Below are 19998 nucleotides of genomic sequence, written 5' to 3'. Positions count from 1 at the left end.
CTAGGAACCAAACCTTAAATATTTCCAAATGCACAACGTGTACTTTTTTAAAGGTAGAGAATTCTTTAAATGCATATGATTCTCAGAATTCTGGGTCTATTAAATCAATGTCAAACTAGATGCAAGATCTAGAGAAGAAAAAAAAAGATGAGACCTTGGATGCCTGTTGTCAGGTAACATCCTAAGAGAAACTAAAATGATTTCATTGTTCATTAAGTAATTTCTTGGGGAAATTTCTCAATATTTATATCTTGAGTCTGCAGATACAACTATGATTGTAAAGTTTTACTTATCCTTATTAAAGTCAACTACAATAAAAACCCGAATGTTCGTGAACACACTGTGATTTTCTTAATGAGAGGAACTCACTCCACAAACTTATTAAGGATGATTGAGATGTCTTTTTAGAGGATGAGTTACACCCAGGTTTTTCTAAATCCATTCCCAGAGTACTATACCTTTTATAGACATGAACATACCTAATGTTCTTAAAAGACTATATTTCAATGATTACACCATCCCTGTTTCCAGAACATCACTCCCATCTATGTCCTTTCCTTTACTGACAGAGCCTCACTACAGTTCAGGCTTTCATCACCCTTTATGTAGGCTATTGGAATTGCCTTCTGAACTCCAATATCAACCTTCTCCAATCCATCTTCCACACTACTGCAAAACTGATATTATTAAGGTTCCAGTCTGATCACATAACTGTTCTACTCACTAAGCTTCAGTGACTTCCCATTGCCTATTCCTGGGACAAAATGCAAACTAATTTATTTGACATTTAAAACTTCTTACTACGTGTCTCCATCCAATATTTCTACTCACCTCACATTATTTCTTGTCATATGCCTTGTTTTAGATAATCTGACTGCTTCCTCTTCTTCAAAGGCATCATTTTATCTCTTCCCTCTATATCTCTGAACAAATCATCCATCACATCTATAATGCACTTCCTTTCCAATCTTCCTCATAGCATCCTCAACTTCCTTCAAGCACAGCTTCCATGAGGCCTTTTCTGATCTCCCCAGTTTGATGGGCTCTTCTGTTTATCCCCCAGATTACTATGTATTTACATTGTACCTAGTTCAGGTACACTTACCAGTGCATATGTTCTTTTTGCCTAGTCAAATAGGAGCTCCTTGAGAGTAAGGGTTCTTTCCTGTTTGTCTTTATATCTCCAGCACCTAGGCCAGTGTCTGGAACATAACAAGCATTCAATTCATGCTGGTTAACTGCACCAAACTTGTTACAGAATATTAATTTTATGTTTAAATCAGTTTTGCTTTTAAAATCTGTTTTGATGAAATTAAACAGGGCAGGGTATGCTTAAAATAATATATTGGTATAATTGCTATCTCTTTTACTTGTTAAAAGTAGATTAAAAGCTCTATGAAGCCAGGGATCCCACATTTTCTATAGTACCTAAAAAGTTTCTCTGTATACAGTGGACATACTGCAAATATATGAGTAGCAGAATATAAAAATAAAGGAGTGCTAGATGCATCCCTCCTTCAACATCACCCTTGCCAGTTTGCTCATTTTCCTGTCTCCCCAAACTCAGAGATTTCACATCCAAAATTTTGTTTTAATATCCCTAGTCACTGCCCTTAAAATATTCACTTCAAATGGAAGGTATTTCAAGATTATTTTCTAAAGTTTCACATCTTGATTTATTGGAATAATGTCCCACTCTGCCTAATCTTCAATGGCTTATCTAGTACCAATTGACTTGGCTAGAATGATTTGTTGAATTGGTTTGGAGTCATCAATATTCAATAATTTAATTGGAAAACCCATGTTTCTCCTTTTATTCTCAGAAATATACCTGACATGCAGTCACTCGATCATTTCTTTAAAGATTTAGGAAAGTCTCAATATAAAGTATTTGATTCAGCTAAAGAGATTTCATTAAGGTGAACAATAATAATTTTTAAAATGATACCTATTTTTAAAATTCCATATAATGAAACCTACTGATGATAAGTTTCTCCAAATGCTACTAGTCATAAATGACATTGTACTAACTATGTCAACCTCTAGAACTTTAAAAGCAACCTTGCTGAATGTTAATTATTCTCATAAAGATTTTATAGATGACTCAATGATCCCACTACTGGGCATATGCCTGAAAGGAGGTCAAAGACAAAAATGAAAGTCCAACACTATTCATAGCAGCCCTCTGTGTAATAGTAAAGAAATGGAACAAACTAGTGTTGGTGAATAGTAGATAAAATGTGTATGTATGATATGGTATTGAATAAGTGGAATATATGAGGAATTCAGAGATGCATGGGAAGATCTGTATGAGCTTGTATAAGTGAAAAAAGCTAAAACAAAAAGAAAAAAATACCTACATACACAATAGCTATTAAAATGTAAATGAAAAGGACACTAAAAGGCCACGAAGGGGCAAAAAAGATCTCATCCACATGGAGTGGGTGGGCTTCAGAATCTCCAAATGAGGTATTTCCGAATGGAGGCATAAGAGGTCACATCTATCAGAGCTAAGTGCTACTGTACGGCCTTTCTCTGTTACAGCTAAGTATACTTCCATTTCTTAACTGTCCAGTTTTCGATCTTAACTAACTGGTACAAGTATAGAGTCTGCCTCTAATGGTATGATTATCTCAAAGATGTAGTGGGAGGAAAGTCCTTTGTAAATCTTTAAGCACTGCATAAATGAGAGATCTTTTATCAGAAAGAGTGCTGAATTTTAGTCAGAGAACCTGAGTTTGAATCCCAGTTCTATCACTTTCTATCTCTGTGACTTTGGGTAAGTGATCTAACCTTTTGGTATCTCAATTGTCTTATCTGCAAAAGAAGGAGGTTGAACTGAATGACCTCTAAGGTTTCTTCCAGCTCTAAATCAATGCTGACATGAGATTTTGGAAAATTGTGCTTTTTTTAAATTTGCTGAGGTTATTTGACCTTCTATTAAATGCCCTTAAATTCCCTTGGAGTGATTAAAACCACCTAAGAAAGTTTGGTTGATCCCATTGTGTGTGTGGGGGGGGGGGAGGAGTATTTGTTTTTCCTTGTTTTATAATTGATATATAATTGGACTTTTTCATCCCACAATCTGTTAGACTTTTTTTTTGTTTTGTTTTCCTAAATGCCAATAAAGCTGTCCCTAAGCCTTAATTGGCCCAGGAGGCCAATCCATCAAGCTATAGATCCATACTCTCTAGGATGACCCCATAGTTCCCTGAAGTGAGAAAGATGTTTGCCAACGTGAGGGAGTCAGGGCCCTTAAAACTTGTTGGATGTCCTAAAGAACTACACACAGCCCCACATATGAGGCGTATTTCCTAGGTGTTATATCTCCTCGTGTATCTTTTCTATACTATGACTAAATAAATAAACTCCCTCTTGTTAAATGTTGAATAATTTATGAGTTGTCTCATTTCATTTTATTATTGGAATGAAACTATTAGGGAACTAGTATGAGTCAAGTCCAGCTCACCATAATTCTTAATTGTATTTGTTCCATGCAGGTTCCCATTATCTTGGACAACATCATTTTACCTTAAAAGATAGGAATCAATTTATAAGAAATCCATGTATTTCACACATTTAAAATCCTTACTTTCTGTCTTAGGCATAACTCTAAGACAGAAGGGCAAGGGCTAGGTAAATAAGGTTAAGTGATTTCCCCAGTCACATAGCTAGGATATGTCTGAGGCCAGATTTGAATCCAGGTCCTCCTGAATCCAGGCTTGGTGTTTTATCCACTGTGCCACTTAACTGCCCTCCTGATATACAATTAAATAAAAAAAAGTCTGCAAGGAAAGCTGACTGGAATTCTACTACTCAAGAAGTCTTAGGGGCAGCTGGGTAGCTCAGTGGATTGAGAGCCAGGCCTAGAGACAGGAGGAGGTCCTAGATTCAAAGCTGACCTCAAATACTTCCCAGCTGTGTGTCCCTGGGCAAAGTCACTTAACCCCCATTGCCTAGTCCTTACCATTCTTCTGCCTTGGAACCAATACACAGCATTGATTCCAAAAGGAAAGTAAGGGTTTTAAAATTAAAAAAAAAGAATTCTTGCCCAGAAAAAATTAACTTTTGATGGATTGTTGGGTTGTTTTTTAGTAAATATAAAAACACGGCAGGAACCATAAAAATGGGGGAGGAGGGGACAATAGGAATTGTGGTCAACACTGGAAATCTGAAAAATAATTTCTCCCCAAATAGTGATTTTTTTTCTATTCTCCTCAAAAGTTTAAAGAAGTCAAGAAAATATTAGGCGAAAAGAGCTAAGGAAATGCTATTGTTGAGATGAATCACTTTGCCAAAGAAATGAGGGCAGGCTACTCCTTAGTTACTTTTCCCCCAATGCCTCACTAGTGTTTAGCTATCCTGGGTCATAGGAAGTACCATTCTGGGTAAAACAGGTGCCCTAACCATAATGTGAAAAATGATGCATGAAACCTTACTTCATTGTTTCATGGTGACCTGAGATTACCTTGGCATCTTAAAGACAATGCCAATAGAGAAAAACATTTGACTAATCTCCTAATCCAGACAGGCTTTTCATCCATGCTGGGTGATGGGCTATTTCTTGTCTGGGGACTAGTCTTGCTAAGTTTAAAGAGTTTTATCAGCTTGGACTAAGAGATGGTAAATTTTTCATCAAAAGAAACTCACAATGTCTCTAGTCAGTATTGGTAGAAGGAATATCAACACTGGATTACCAGATCTTGAAATACTAAACTGAAGAAATTGTAAAGATGGAATTTGTGCAAGGGGGATGGGACAAAAGGAGCCAGAGAAGGAGTGACTGACAGCAGTGTATATTCGGTAGGAGGGGAGAAGTCTCACCTCATAGACTGACTCTCTCTCTCTCTCTCTCTCTCTCTCTCTCTCTCTCTCTCTCTCTCTCTTTCTCTCTCTCTCTCTCTGTCTCTCTCTCTCTGTCTCTGTCTCTCTCTCTCTCTCTGTCTCTCTCTCTGTCTCTCTCTCTCTCTCTGTCTGTCTGTCTCTCTCTCTCTCTCTCTCTCTCTCTCTGTCTGTCTGTCTCTCTCTCTCTCTCTCTCTCTCTCCCCTCTATCATAACATTAGAGTACTGGCTCTGTTTATTCTTATAAAATTGAGTGTTGTAATAGAAAAACAAAAACACAACACTGGTGATAGTCAGTGGACCTCAGCTAAAATCTTGACTTTGCTATCAACTACCAGTGTTAGCTTGGAGAAATTATTTCACTTTTCTGAGATTCACTTCATTCAGCTATAAAATCAGAAAGTGAGGGGCTGGACAAAATGATCATTTCAGCATCTTCTATCACGAAATACCATTAAATGAATCTAGACCATACTGTAAACAGCTAGACTAGAGGGAGACAAAAATATCAGTAACAGCTTGCCTTTTTATAGTACTTTATGGTTTGCAAAGCTCTTTACATACATCATTTCATTCAATCCAAAATCCAAACTAAGATAAAGATCCTAGACCACAAGGGCTTTCACAGAAGTAACTACTCTCCTGGAGTCCTGTCGCACTCCAAATCAGCACTTGGCACTTTTCAAATTTAGCTGTTTCCGCCACCTTATAGCATGGTACAAGAGTTCTCACCAAAGACAGTAGGTGAATCTATCTTTTTTACTATGCCCCCAAATCATGAATCTATCAGTTCACTCATGCATTTACTTCATTCAAGGAAGTACTATGCCACATATTTCAAATATAAATAGATCTAAATGGAAGTCAGTTCAGACAATGTGAAATTTATAGCACTTTCCAAGTCTTCTGGCTGAGTTGTTCTTGTGAATTGCATATATACAATGATTTTAGAAGAATATCCCTAAAGAGTCAGAGATTTGTGTGTCTACAACCAAAACCTCACTAGGTGATTGTGCCTCAGCTTCAAGTGTGCCACTAGACCTAGAGTCAAATAGATCAAAGATTTCTGGCTCCATCATTGAGTGACTTAGGATAAGTACCTAATTCATTAAACCCTCAGTTTCTTTCTTTGTAAAATGGAGACAATATTTATGCTGCCTATTTGACTAGACTGATTTGAGAATCAAATGAGATATTCTGCAAAAAGCACTTTGTATATGTAAAATGCTACATAAATATCACATATTATTGATGGGCCACTGGGATGAGGGGGAAATTTTTTCTATTTGTTAGTATACATTATATGTTACAATTCTTAGGTTGTGTCTCTGAAAGACAAAACAAACAAAAATAACTGTGAGGTAAGGTAAATTGGTGTCTTTCGCCAATTTTAATAGTTAAAAAATGATTTGTTGAACTATTCTGAAGTCCTAATTTAAAAGTAATCTCTTAATTTGGATCTCATTAAAACTAGCACATCAGGGGCAGCTAGGTGGACTGATTCTTTGAGTCTATGAGGAAAGATGAGCTGATTGATCTTTGTGACTCTCAAGGGGTGTGATGGATTAGGAGGGAAAAAGTAGTTTGCCACCTCCCAGAGATACTGAAAAGGAAGGGATGTTAGTGAGGCTGCCAGTAAGTGAAGAATTCTTCTCTACCCCACTGAAAACCATAAATCTATCAATCTATCAAGCAAGTCATGTCTTCTCAAGAACTCTTCAAGCACCATGCCATGGTCTTCAAAAATCAATAGATCTAAATGAAAGTTGACTTAGGCCATGGGAAATTTTTGTTATAAGCCAAGTCCTATAGGTTGTTATTCAAAAACCAGGATAAAAATGTCCTTTGCCAAATTTCTTTACTGTCTACTAATGCAACATGTCAAAAATTTCATAATTCGCCTAATTTTAATTGAGAAACTATAGGTACTCAAAGTGTTTGATCCAGTTTTTCACTGAATCTTCAATCTGGACAAGATCTCAGGCACCAACTAGTCAAAAACATGTCCAAACAAGGATCTACTCTACAAAGTACCCAACAAGTGATCATCCAGCATTTATTTGAAAACCTGTGGGAAAGAGAAGTCTAACAAACCACAAATGCCTTGATTTTATTTTCTGATTTGTCTTAGTCAGGAAGTTCTTCCTTAATATTGAACCTAAATCTTGCTCTCTTCTATTTCTACTGAACCAACTTGGCATACTAGAAAAAAATATTGGCCTTGGGAGGTAGAGAAAAAGTGTTATAAACACTTTAAAAAAAAACTCTCATTTTATCCTAATTACAACCCTAAGAGGTGGATTCCAATATAAGGATATAGTTTTACAGGTGAGGGAACTGAGGTGGGCTGAGGGGAAGGACTTGTTCAGAATCATACAACTAGTAAGTCCCTGAGCACAGATTTGAATTCAGATCTTCCTGATTTCCGGCCCAAAGCTTTGTCAACTATCTTTTTCCTCTCCCACAAGCTAGCTTCTGGGTTCAGTTCCCAGCTTTTATATTCACTGGGTGATCCGCAGGTCAATGACTTAATCCAAGTTTCATCTGTAGAATGGAAGTATAAGGGGTCAATAATACTTTATTACTACCGTATAGGATTATTTTAAGAAAGTATTTGGCAAATTTTAAAACCCCATAAGAAATGTGAATTGTTATTATCATTCCACTAATTGATTCTAGTTCTGTTTTATAGAGCCAAGCAAATTGTCTAATCCTTTTTCCAGCTGACAACCCTTCAGAAACCTAAAGAGAATTTTCTTGTGACCCCTAAGGCTTCTCTTCTCTCAACTAAACATATCCTGTTCCTCCAACCAAGCAGTATGCAGCACAATCCAAACTGAATATAGTATTCCAAATTCAGTCTTAGAAGGCAACTATCATCTAATTATTTCTAGCTAAGAATTTAAAATTTCAACAATGCTCCAAAAGTTTCCATTAGATGAAGCTTAAACTCAATCTGTCCAAAACAGAACTCTATTTTATTTGCAAATCCTTCCCTCATTCAAACATTTGCTATTGGAGCCACTGCCCTCTTCCAGTCACCCAGGCCTCCAATGCTCATGTCATCCCCAACAAGGGACTCCCACTCATCCTATACATCCATGCGTTGCCAAGTCTTTAGTCTCTAATTTCATTACATCTCTCACACATGTCACCTTTTCTCTTCTTCTCACTCCCATAGCTTCCATTGTGGTGTATGTAGATCCTTATCACTTCACACTCAGCCGATTGTAAGAACCTGCAGATTGATCTCTCTGCTTCAAGTCTGTCCCCATTTCAACCCATTCTCCACTTAGCTGCTGAAGTGATCTTGTTAAAACAAAACTAACCATATCATTTTCGTATTCAGTAAATGCCAGTAGCTCCCTCCCGATTACCTCCAGAATCGAATATAAGAACATCTTTGGGGTTTTTAAAGGCCATTACAACTTGGCCCTTCCTACCTGTCTAGTTCTCTTATTCTTTATTCTCTTTCATGAATTCTACAAGCCAATGACACTTAATTTTTTGGTGTCTCTTGCAGAATTCATTCTGTGTCTTTTCATTGCTTGTCTCCTATGCCTAGAATGGTCTTCTTTCTCATGTAAGCCCCCTGGATTCTCTGGCTTTCTTCAAGAGTCATCTCTAATCCCACTTTCTTCAAGAGGCCTTTAATGTTCATCTCCTGCTCCCTGCTAGTGCCTTCCCCCTGAAATTGCCTTTCAATTGCTCTGTACACATGTACGTGCATACACACACACCTGTGTGTCTATGCATGTATACATAGAAAACCTCAGCTTGTTCTGGGGTTGGGGGTTCCTATGCTCTCAAATACAATCCTGAAAAGACTAATTTTCCATCAGCTCTCTGAATAACTGAAATCATTCTCTGCAGGAAATCTCCTTGAGTATTGGGTGACTTTGGAGGTAGAGAAGCCACAAATAAAGATTATATTATACACATAGGAGCCACTGGTCAAAAGTTCAGCCACATAAGATGAACCTCTGCCCATTTGACTTTTCTACTTCCAGAACCAAACACTAAGAAGTGACTTAGTTTCAGAAACAGAGTACACAATAAGGTTACTTTATTCCAAAAATAACAAATCTCCTAAGCAGAAGTCAAATAAATCTCATTTACCTAGTGGGGCGGGGTAGAGATAAACAGCACACACAATTGCCTGTGCTCTCTTTTAAAATGAAAGTAAATGTGGGTACTTACCTCTCAGGATTTTCTACTTCTTCAGTAACAAAGTTGAGGTAAAACCTATTAAAGAAGAATTCAATGAGTTGGAAATAACAACCAATGAGATTTCTCTAGCAATTTAAAGTCTACAAAGTAAATATAAACTCCTCTAGGAGAACTTAATCTCCTTGAGGGCAGGGATTGTTTCATTTTTCTCTTCGTATCTGTCTCAGTATCCCCAGTACCCAATATAATCCCTACTAGGGGGAAGTTGTTTAATAAATGCTTGTAAAATTGAATTGAATTAAATTAGGTAAAACAGAAGACAAAACACTATCATTTGAGCCCCATTACAAACAGTACTCTAGTTACTATGAGGATTAAGACTTACTCTGAAAATGTATTTAAAGTGAAAAGTCACCTTTTCTGTACATACTATTTTGATCATTGCAATTCCTTGCAACTAAGGACTTGACAAGATGAAATAACCATTAACTGGGTGAATGAATGTGGATACCAGCCCTGGGTATGCCGAGATGAAAATGTCTTGAATTTCTGCTTGTGAGGGCTCAATGTACTTAAAGCCTTCCATTAACCTAGGACAAAAATCATCAAACTTGTCACACTCCATCTCTGTTAAATGTCGAACTCCATTCTGCAACCAGCAAGCAATGTTTAAGACCCAAGGGCTGAATATTTGGCAAGGTCTGCTTGGAGAAGTGACTTTCATGTAAGGACACTGAATTGGTCAGTCAAAAGTGACAATAAGGATCAGTTTTAAAAGTTAGTGCCCAAAGTGCCTAGTTTTCATTTGAATGACTAAAAAGCAAGTTTTAGAAACTGAAATCCTAGCCAGATGAGGAAAACCAGATGTGATGAATACTTCTACATGTCATACGTATTCTGAAGGATATGACACATTGGTTATGGTCCAGAAAAACTGAAAAAAAAAGTGAGGGAAAGGGGAAGCAATATTTCTTGACATACATTTATAAAAAGGGAGTCAGTTCCTACTTCCTGTTAAGAAAAGAAGAAGAAAAGAAACAATGCTTTTTTGAGGAATACAAAGAACTTAGAAAAATGGGAAGTATTATATGTACTATAGAGTTATATATGAATTGCATCTAATAGATAACTAGCCCTCCTCTCCCTTATCATCATTATCTTTAAACTAAAGCTTTTAATTTTCAGTCCCATTTCTAGTCATTTCCAAAACTTGAAGGAAGAACAGATTATTCTAAGAGATATTTCTTTGATCAATCCTCTAATTTAATTTATCATTAATTCCTTATTTCATAAAACTTTACATCTGATCTCAAAAAACAAAGACTGCTTCTGAAGGCTACATTCTACAGGTCCCATCTTAGGAGACCTGGGCAAATCAGTTCTGCCCTTTGTCCAAAGCAACCTCAATTCTGCCAGTACAGTGTTACATGCTATGTATAAACAAGTCAGGGAATATGCTTCAGAGAATCCAGATGAGAAAGATTAGGCCAAAACTAAAGCAAAATTTGACAAAAGTCAATGTAAAATTTTATAGATGGGTTCAAAAGATCAACTTAACAAATATGAGATAGGAACGGCTTGATTAGAGAGTGATTTACCTGAAAAAGATGTAGAGGTTTTAGTGGACAACAAGTTCAACTGAATAATTGTGAATTCTCGTAGCTAAGAAAACTACTGCAAACTTAGGCTACATTAAGACTTAAAATGTCCAGGACTAGGCAAGATGATAGTCATAGGATCGTAAGATCATAGATATAGAGCTGGAAGGGACCTTGGGGACCATCTAATTCAAACATGACACTTTATAGGACAGGAAACTGAGGCCAAGGGAGGCTGAGAGCAAAGTCATACAAGTGGTAATATGCAACGAAGGACACTTATTCCTCAAGCCCAAGGCAAAATATTGAGGGCTTTATCTAAAAAAAGTGTCTTCCCAAAGCCTTCACTAGAAACTAGAACCCCTGCACTTAGGAGAAAGAGTGAGGGGCAAGATGGAAAGCTAGTAGGCAGATTCTTTAAAAGGCTAAGAATTCTAGCAATTATGCCACTCCAAGATTTGGGAGTCTCAGAGTTTAGCATAAAATTCCAGGCAGATTTGGAGTGAGGTTGATTCTTAGAACCAGCTAAGTGGCCCAATGGGAAAAAAAAGGGGGGGCTAGGTATGGAATGAGGAAGGCCTGAGTTCAAATCCTGCCTCTAATATTTACTGCTCTTGAGAACCTGGATGAATATCCTAACTTCACTGAATCTTGGCTACTTCTGCAGCAAAAAGATATTAGACTTAATGACTTCTAAGGGCCCCTTCCATCTTTAAATCTATACTCCTATAACTCCAGGGACAAGAATAGTAACACCACAAAAAATCAGTTAAGGACCAGGAGAGACAAAATCCCTTAGACCATTTATACTTCACCAAAGGATAAGGGGGTGACCACAGAGAAGACCTTTACAGGTTTCTCTTGTGGCTTTTTATTTTATGATCTACAAAGACCCTTTTGGGTAACAATAAGAAAAAGCTTAAAAACTTGAAGGAAATGTGATGGTCATTGCAGAGACATCATGGACAGGGCAGAAAATGGACACTAGCATTTATATCACTTGGAGATCTGGAGAAGGAATGTTGGAAGAAAAGGCTATCAAAAAGAAAAAGAAAGCAAGTAAGGAAGCTCGGCATTCACAGAGAGAAGGTCAAGCATGGAAAAGAACCAAAAACTATGTAAAATGTCTGGCAGGAGACTAAGTTTGGCATCCAACCTAATGACTTAAGTTCCAGTTTTCCTTGTAAACCTTGAACAAGGTGCATTTAATGACTACTGAATCACAGGAGATAATTTATATATCATCATTTAGGTTCTAGGAACTGTGTTTAATACTTTACAAATAGTATCTCATTTGATCCTCACAATAATATTGGGAGGTTAGTGCTATTATTGTTGCCATTTTGTAGTGGAAGAAACTGAGGCAAACAGGAATTTGGTGACTTGCGCAAGGACATACAGCTAGTAAGTTTCTGAGGCAAGATTTAAACTCAGGTCTTCATGACTCCAGACCCAGGGTTCAAACCACAGAGCCACCTAGAACCTTCCAGGTAGTTTGAACAACTGGACACCAAAGAACTAATCTCATATGGTTCAGAAGACCGAACATCAGACTTGAATTATGAGACATGGATATTTTTTCAAACCTCTATGAATGTCGGCTATTATATTTATTGCTATTTTGCCAAAATATTCATAAATCCATGCAATTTGATCCATATACTTCAACATTCATTTGGAGACAACCATTTTGAACATTTCTATTCTTGTGTAAACTACACTCGGCAAGTAGCACCACTTTTAATGAAAGCGCACTAGATCTGGAGTGATATGTTGTTGTTCTGTCATTTCAGGTGTGTCCAACTCTTTGTGACCCTATTTGACTAGTAGTAAGCCTCTGAGGCAAAGTTTGAACTCAGAAAGATGAGTCTTCTGATCCCAGACCTGGTACTCTATCCACTGTACCATCTCAGCATCCTGGAAATATATGATCTACATTCAAATCCTGACTATTAATGAAGCATGAATTTGGTAAAGAGACTGGGTCTCACTTTGGTCATCTGTAAAATGAGAGGATTGGATGAGATGACTTTCTTTCCAGTTCTAAGCCTATGGAACTATCACTCCACCTGTACCCTATCCCAGAAGTAAAAAATGAGAGATTTCTGTTTAACCATCACAGAAGTCAAGTGATCAGACACCCGTGATGCATCGAGCAAGAATGTACAGCCTGAAAAAGTTACAGCAGTGAGACAGGATTGCTTAGAACACTGCAGGTGACATGAGAATGTGTCAGGAAAGGAGATTGCTTCAAGGCTAATGCACATACTTGAATAGCAATGGGAAAAAAACGCCCTCAGAATATACAAGCAAATATTTCACACGTGTGCCCTGGGAGCTTGCCGGTATTCTTCCAATATATCGTAGTGCTCCTTTTAGGAGACCTTCCCATTACAAACCCAGATTAAGCAGGGAAAATGTTCTTTCAGTGCCTTCTGCCTAGAGAGGATTAAAAATTTGTGCAACCAGCTATAAACTCCAAAAGGCATTCCAAAGCTACTGGAGTTGGTTATTAAAGCCAGAAAGAAATTTAAGGGTCCCCTACTTTAGCCAATGCATTTCATAAAGAAGGAAATTGACACTCAGAGAAAGGAAGCAACTCACCAAGAGTCTTACTGTGAAGCAGGACCACCTTCATTCCTGTCATTAACCCTGACAAGGAGAAGAGCTTGGTTTCAAAACCAGATCTTCTTACCATAAGACTCGTGGTTTTCCCTATACCTAATTTTTGGCTAATTTTAGCCTCTTGTTTTATCCTCTTCTGAGTTCTCAGCACCTCACACAGACACTCACACACATGCACATCACCTCTCCCCTCACCTCAAAGCTTCCCTATCCAAAATATTCCACATTCATGTATTCTGTGCTGTATTGTTTTATTCCTATAATCTGATTTTCATGTTTTAACGAGATCTGTGTTACACTTTCCATTTATCTGTCCAGTCAGCTTCTGAAAGGACAATGTGGTGTCCTGCCTCAGAAAGGGGTGGAAAGAGGTACTAGATTTGAAATCAGGGCTCTGCTTCTATGCTTGTGTGACCTTGGATAACTCACAACCCTTCTTGGCCTCAGTTGCTTTATTTATCAAATTAATGGATTGGGCTGGATGAAACTTCAAGTCATTTCCATATATCTATGATCTTATCCCTGAAACATTTTCCACAAACTTTAATGTAATATAAAAATGCCTCATACATAATGTATTAACACTGTAAAAAATAAATGTATTATTACTACCTACATACATGTTATATTCCACCCACCCTACTCCCAGAGGAATACAAATTTTTTGGTAGCAAAGACCCTTTCATCTTTTCTTTTCTAAATATTTCCAGTATCTAGTACCATGCCTAGTACCTGGTAGGGGCTTAATTAATTATTGCTGAATTTAATTTAATTGAACTGAATCTTATTCAAACGGATGTCACCAAAGACACCAAGCATAACTATCTATTTAACTACCTACATATATATGTATATCTAAATCTCTCTGTGTGCATATTTGATTTTGGCTAATCATAAGAGTTGTACAACTATGAAAAGAGCAGTGAGCTCCCTGTCACTTGAAGTGTTCAAGCAAACACTAGTGACTGTAGGTTGAAAGAGATTCCTGTGTTAGGAGGGAGATGAGGTATCTATCATCTCTAAAGTCCCATGAAAATTTTAAATAAATTCTCAGTGTCAAATATTAAAATTAATTTGGATACATCAAATGTCAAAGGAAGCAAGCAGCCTGAAAAGAAGGTTGGAGCAAGGGGAAACCAATCTGTTGTTGTTAAAGTCTTTTTTTTTTTCAGTAATGTCCAATTCTCTGTGACCCCATTTGTGGTTTTCTTGGCAGAGATACTAAAGTGCTTTGATATATCCTTTTACAGTCCATTTTACAGATGTGAAACTGAGGTAAACGGGGTGAAGTGACTTGACCAGGGTCACACAGCTATAAAGTATCTGAGGTCAGGTTTGAATTCATAAAGATGTCTTCCTGATTCCAAGCCCACTGCTCTGTCCACTGCATCACCTAACTGCCCAAATTCAGTGTTAATTTTCTTGCCATAGTCAAAGTCTTTCCAGATCAGTTGCAAGTTTCCCATACTGGTTTTTTATGTTCATAGTCTATTCTGTAACCTGTTGGGCTCACCTACAACTCTCATAGAAATACAAGGTCATTTTTCCTGTGTTGTTTTAGTGCAGTAAAATAGGCTGGGGGAAGAAAGGGATTTTATCTGTGATACTTGTTATTCAGCTCTCCTAATAAAGTAATAAATACAAAGTCTCAGGTCTTTAGCTACTTTGTTGTCCTTGTGGGAAGGGCTTGAAAGGCAACATTTGAGTGATAAATGAAGACTCTAATCAGTTTCTGTGCATATTCCTATTTCCAGGTATTTAAGAAACTTAAGAAACTTGTAAAGGTCCTTTGAAGTGGTCTTGGTCGGTCCTATACAACTGAGTTTATTATCTTGGTTTCCAGTCCCTGTCTTTGAATGTCATCTTAACTCTTGGGAGTCTCTGACTGATTTCTTAATCTGAAATATTTTCCTTTCTCATGGGAACAAGGAGAGAATTAATCACTATAAAAGACTCTTGAGAACTTCACATAAAAGATATCTTGACAAGCAAGGTATTAATATCTATTAAGAATAATCACAGGCAGCATACTGGACTGCAAGTCAGGAATGTCTGAGATCAAACCCCATCTCTGACACATAATATAACGGAGTCACCTCTGACAACTACTCGGAATCTTTCTGAGCCTCAGAGTGCTTGTTAAGAGAATAGATGATCTATTTATGGAAATTCTCCCATCAATGAAATCAGAGGTTCTTGGCGTCGATGAAAAAACTGTTGTTAAAAAGGTATGGATTTATTGTACAGTTTGCTTACGTAAAAGGTAAACCAAAATTAAGGAATGCCCTTTGTTTCTGGTAAGTTGCTCCTTTGCTCAAAAATATTCATTGACTGCCTATTGCTTAATGAGTTCATTTTAAACTCCCCCAGTACCTGGGCACTTAACCCCCATCATCTAGCCCTTACTGCTTTTCTCCCTTGGAACCAGTACGCAGCATTGATTCTAAGATGGAAGATAAGGGTTTTTAAAAAATAAAAATAAACTCCCCCAGGATCTAACGTCCTCTACAACTTGGCATCACCTTATCCTTCCATTCTCATCTCCTATTTCTGAAGCCACTATGCTTCTGGTGCAAGTATGATAAACTATGCCAGGGGCACATGGCATACCACCAGTTGAGGAAAAAAAAAAGCCAGAAAATCCATGACAACAACCACTTCTGCTCAGGCCACTGATTGGGAGAGTAGCAAAATAGAACAGGGAAGGTGATCCCCACCTCAGCCCAACATTCGCTACTCTCCTACTTTAACTAATTAATCTTACTCACTAGGTGCTAAGCTATTGTTTTTCCCTCATTGTTAGTGGACTGCACTCTCCAAACTCAGCGCCCTAGAACAAAAATTTCAGTTGCCCCAACTTTGTTGCATTGTTCTCCTCCAGGTACTGAACCTCTCTATGCTCCATAAATAAATACTCTTCTCTCAAATCTCCAGGCCATTATTCCAAACTTTTCCGAGTCTCAAGAGAGCTCTTTAAGAGCATATATGATCTGTATTATGGAAATTCACCCACCAACAAAATCAGAAGTTCTTGTCATCAGTGAGAGAACTCTTGATCCTCCTGTACTCCATTTATGTTGCCTCAACATTTAAAGATATCTCCATGCCACTGTTCACACTGACTGACCCCTATGCCTGGAAGGTCCAGCTTCCTGTGTCCACCTAGTGAATTCCTATTTGTGCTTTAAAGACTAAGCCAAACGCCACCCTCTTTAAGAAGTTCATGCCTGATGATATTTAGGTCATTCTTGCACAAATCTCCCATTGTGCTTTGCCCTTATTTTCTAATGCACTTTCATGTAATATTGTCTATTACCCCTCTAATAGAAAAGTAACTCCTCAAAGGCAGGAATGATGACTTCCTTAAATGTTCTATTCTACTCATGGCACTGCACTCTGCAAAGAGAGGGCACTTAATAAATGTTTGACATTTGAAGTAATGTATTCCTAGTTTTAGGGAGCAGCTAGGTGGCACAGTGAATAGAGTGCCAGGCCTGAAGATAGGAAGATGTATCTTCCTTAATACAAATCTGGCATCAGATACTTACTAAGCTGGGTAACCTTGGGAAAGTCACTTTACTCTGATGGCCTCAGTTTCCTCATCTGTAAATGAACTGGAGAAGGAAATGGCAAACTAGTTGTATGACTCTGGGCAAGTCACTTAACCCTGTTTGCAAAGGAAATGGCAAACCACTCTAGTGTCTATATCAGGAAAACTGAAAATAAGGTCACAAAGCATCAGACATAACTGACAATGACTCAACCATGCCAACAAACAAAATTCCTAGTCTTGGAAAAATAGCATTTGCTATTAAACAAATCGTATTGTTTTTTCATCTCCAGTATGCTGTTTGGACGCAAAGGTAGACAAGGGTCCCTTGAGGGAGGAGGTATTCCTGGTTCTCACTCTGTATTTCTTCATTCCCAGTAAAGAACAAACACAGATATATACAACCTCGAAAACAGTAAAATCAACTCACCAGCCAGCATATGCATACATTCCATAATAAAAAGCCAATGGTAATCCCATAATACTGGCATCGTTTCCTGAAAAGGCATTTCTAAAGTGTTCTGTATGACCTAGAAAATCAAATGAAAAAAAATAATTGTATAAATTGTCAAATAGCATTTCTTTTTTTGAGGAGACGGTTTGGTATAATGAATAGAGAAAAGGCCAGCCTTGGAGAAGTCAAGAAGATTTAGCCTCAAGTCCTGTCTTGACACAGACCAGCTGTGTGACCCATGAACAAGTGACTTCACTTCTTGGTGCTCCAGGTAACTCTTGAGGACTTTAAGTTATAAATGATTTAGAATTCTGTTTTAGCAAGGAGTTTCCAAATTTCTAGAGTTCCCCAAGTTAATGAAATCATAAGCCCAGAACAACAAAAAGATAACATAATCATTACGAGCTCAAATAAAAACATTTCATACTGTTAAGAGTATTGAGGAAAAAGGTAATATTCCCAAACAGTAGTTCTCAAGGCACCTGTGTTAAGGATTTCACTCTGAATATATTGAATAAGGTAAACGAATACAGTGGAATGAACTTTGAGAGTAAATCCAAAGCCCTGGGTGTGAATCTCACTTTATGACTTACTACCAGGTTGGCATTGCAAAAGATATCACTTACTATAAATCTCTGGGCTTCATTTTAGGAAAATTGAGGAGGCTCTAATGCAGTGATTCCCAAAGTGGGCACTACCACCCCCTGGTGGGTGCTGCAGCAATCCAGGGGGGCGGTGATGGCCACAAGTGCCTTTATCTTTCCTATTAATTGCTATTAAAATTTAAGAAAAATTAATTTCCAGGGGGCTAAGTAATATATTTTCCGGAAAGGGGACAGTAGACCAAAAAAGTTTGGGAATCACTGCTCTAATGGATGAATTCTGAAATCTAGGGTTCATTCCATCTCCATATCTATGACACTAGATCTCAATATCTATGACACTCTTGACACTAGAAATTACCCTAACTGGCAAAAACATACCCTTCCACTCCTGCACCATCTCCCCCCCTTCGTTCCCCCATTCCTAGGAAATGATAGCTAAATTTGAACTGACCACTAGATGTCGTAGTCTCAGAGATCTAGAGTTTGAAAGGACCTTCGAGGTCATGTAGTCCATAGATGTCAGACACATGAAACCCAGGAACATCTCTGATTATAGCCAGAACCAGATTAAAATATAAGTGGGAAATGTTTAAGAAAATAAATAAAAATATCTTAGAACATAATGTGTATGTAATAACACATGTATGTTATACTATATTATATATAAGATAATATATAAGATAAATATATATAAATAAGATAAGAATGCAATGTATAATATATACAACATATTATATACAAACGTATATAATAATAATATAATATAATAACTATTTCTAAGTAATATGAAACCTGTAGGGATCCTTAGGTATGTTTCAGTGGCTCTATTGTATAGAGTGGCCTATTCTACTATTTCAATCTGACACCATTGATCTAGTCTATACCCTCAATTTACAGACCATGTAACTCAGGTCTATGAAAATTCAGTGACTTGTAATAAAGATAGCAAAAGTTAGAGATGGAATTTGTACATAGATCCTATGACAAGTGGTGATCTCAGAAGAATGGAGAAAAGACTGTAGGAAGGAGCCAACAATTTTCCTCTGATTGCAAAATTGTTCCATATGTTACATTTTAATACCAAGTTTGAATATTTAAAAGATATCATTAATGTTACCCTCTCTCCTCACTCTAAGTAATTACTTTTTGAATATATTGTATATTTATTTAAATGTGTACGTTGTATCTCACCCCTTTCTCCCTTCCTTTCCCTACTGTCTCTCCCCTCAGAGAATAAATCATTATTTATTTAATAGGGATAATAATAGCACCTAGCTCCCAGGGTTATTATTTTTTTAATGTTATTTTTTTCTAAACCTTTACCTTCTGTCTTGGGACCAATACTATGCATTGGTTCCAAGACAGAAGAGTGGTAAAGGCTAGGCATTGGGGGTTAAGTGACTTGCCCAGGGTCACACAGCTAGGAAGTGTCTGAGGCCAGATTTGAACCCTGGACCTCCCATTTCTAGGCCTGGCTATCAATCTACTGAGCCACTCAACTCCCCCCACCCAGGGTTGTTATTATGATCAGATGAGAAAGTAGTCATAAAAATGCTTAGTGCAGTGCCTGGTTCACAGTAAGTACCTTATAAATGTTAGCTACCATCATGATCATGATTTATTTTGTTTATTTTGAATCCCTGGTGTCATATAACATATACATTCAATAAAAGTTTGTTGAATTAATTTCTGAAGTGAATGCAGATTGCCAATACAACCCTATCTCTATTTCTCTATCTCTCTAAAATTCCTTTGGGGAATTTTAGCTCTGGCCCACCTTTCCTGGCTTATTACTCACTGCTCCTTTGCATGTACTCAACATTCTAGCCAAACTTGTTACTCACACAATATTTCATCGCCCATGTCTATGCCTTGGCACAGTTTGTCCTTCATGTTTGGAATATGCTCCTACTTTACATGTTCCCTATTAAATCTCTAGCTTTCTTCACAGCTCCTCTCAAGGGATAATTTCTAACTGAGGCCTTTTTTGATCCTTTAAGAGGTTAGTGCCTCTCCCCATTCGTGTCCCCTTAAAAATTATATATATATATATATAATATATATAATGTGTGTGCATATAGATATATATATAGAGACAGAGACAGAGACAGAGAGTTATATATACACACACACACATATATACATATATATAT

General features: G+C 37.4%; 1 protein-coding gene across 1 annotated transcript in view; it reads right to left on the bottom strand.

Moving 5' to 3' along the window:
• The window catches only part of SLC7A11 (solute carrier family 7 member 11), a 116344-nt gene that overhangs the window by 70803 nt on the left and 25543 nt on the right, over positions 1-19998 (bottom strand). The window contains exons 4-5 of the mRNA XM_044681709.1: positions 17217-17316; positions 9044-9088 (exon numbers count right to left, since the gene is read on the bottom strand). Coding sequence (XP_044537644.1) covers positions 9044-9088; positions 17217-17316 — 145 coding nt within the window. The remainder of the gene's footprint in view (positions 1-9043; positions 9089-17216; positions 17317-19998) is intronic.

The sequence above is a fragment of the Gracilinanus agilis genome, chromosome 6 (assembly GCF_016433145.1).
Source record: "Gracilinanus agilis isolate LMUSP501 chromosome 6, AgileGrace, whole genome shotgun sequence".
Lineage (NCBI taxonomy): Eukaryota > Metazoa > Chordata > Mammalia > Didelphimorphia > Didelphidae > Gracilinanus > Gracilinanus agilis.
This window is presented reverse-complemented; position numbering and strand designations above follow the sequence as displayed.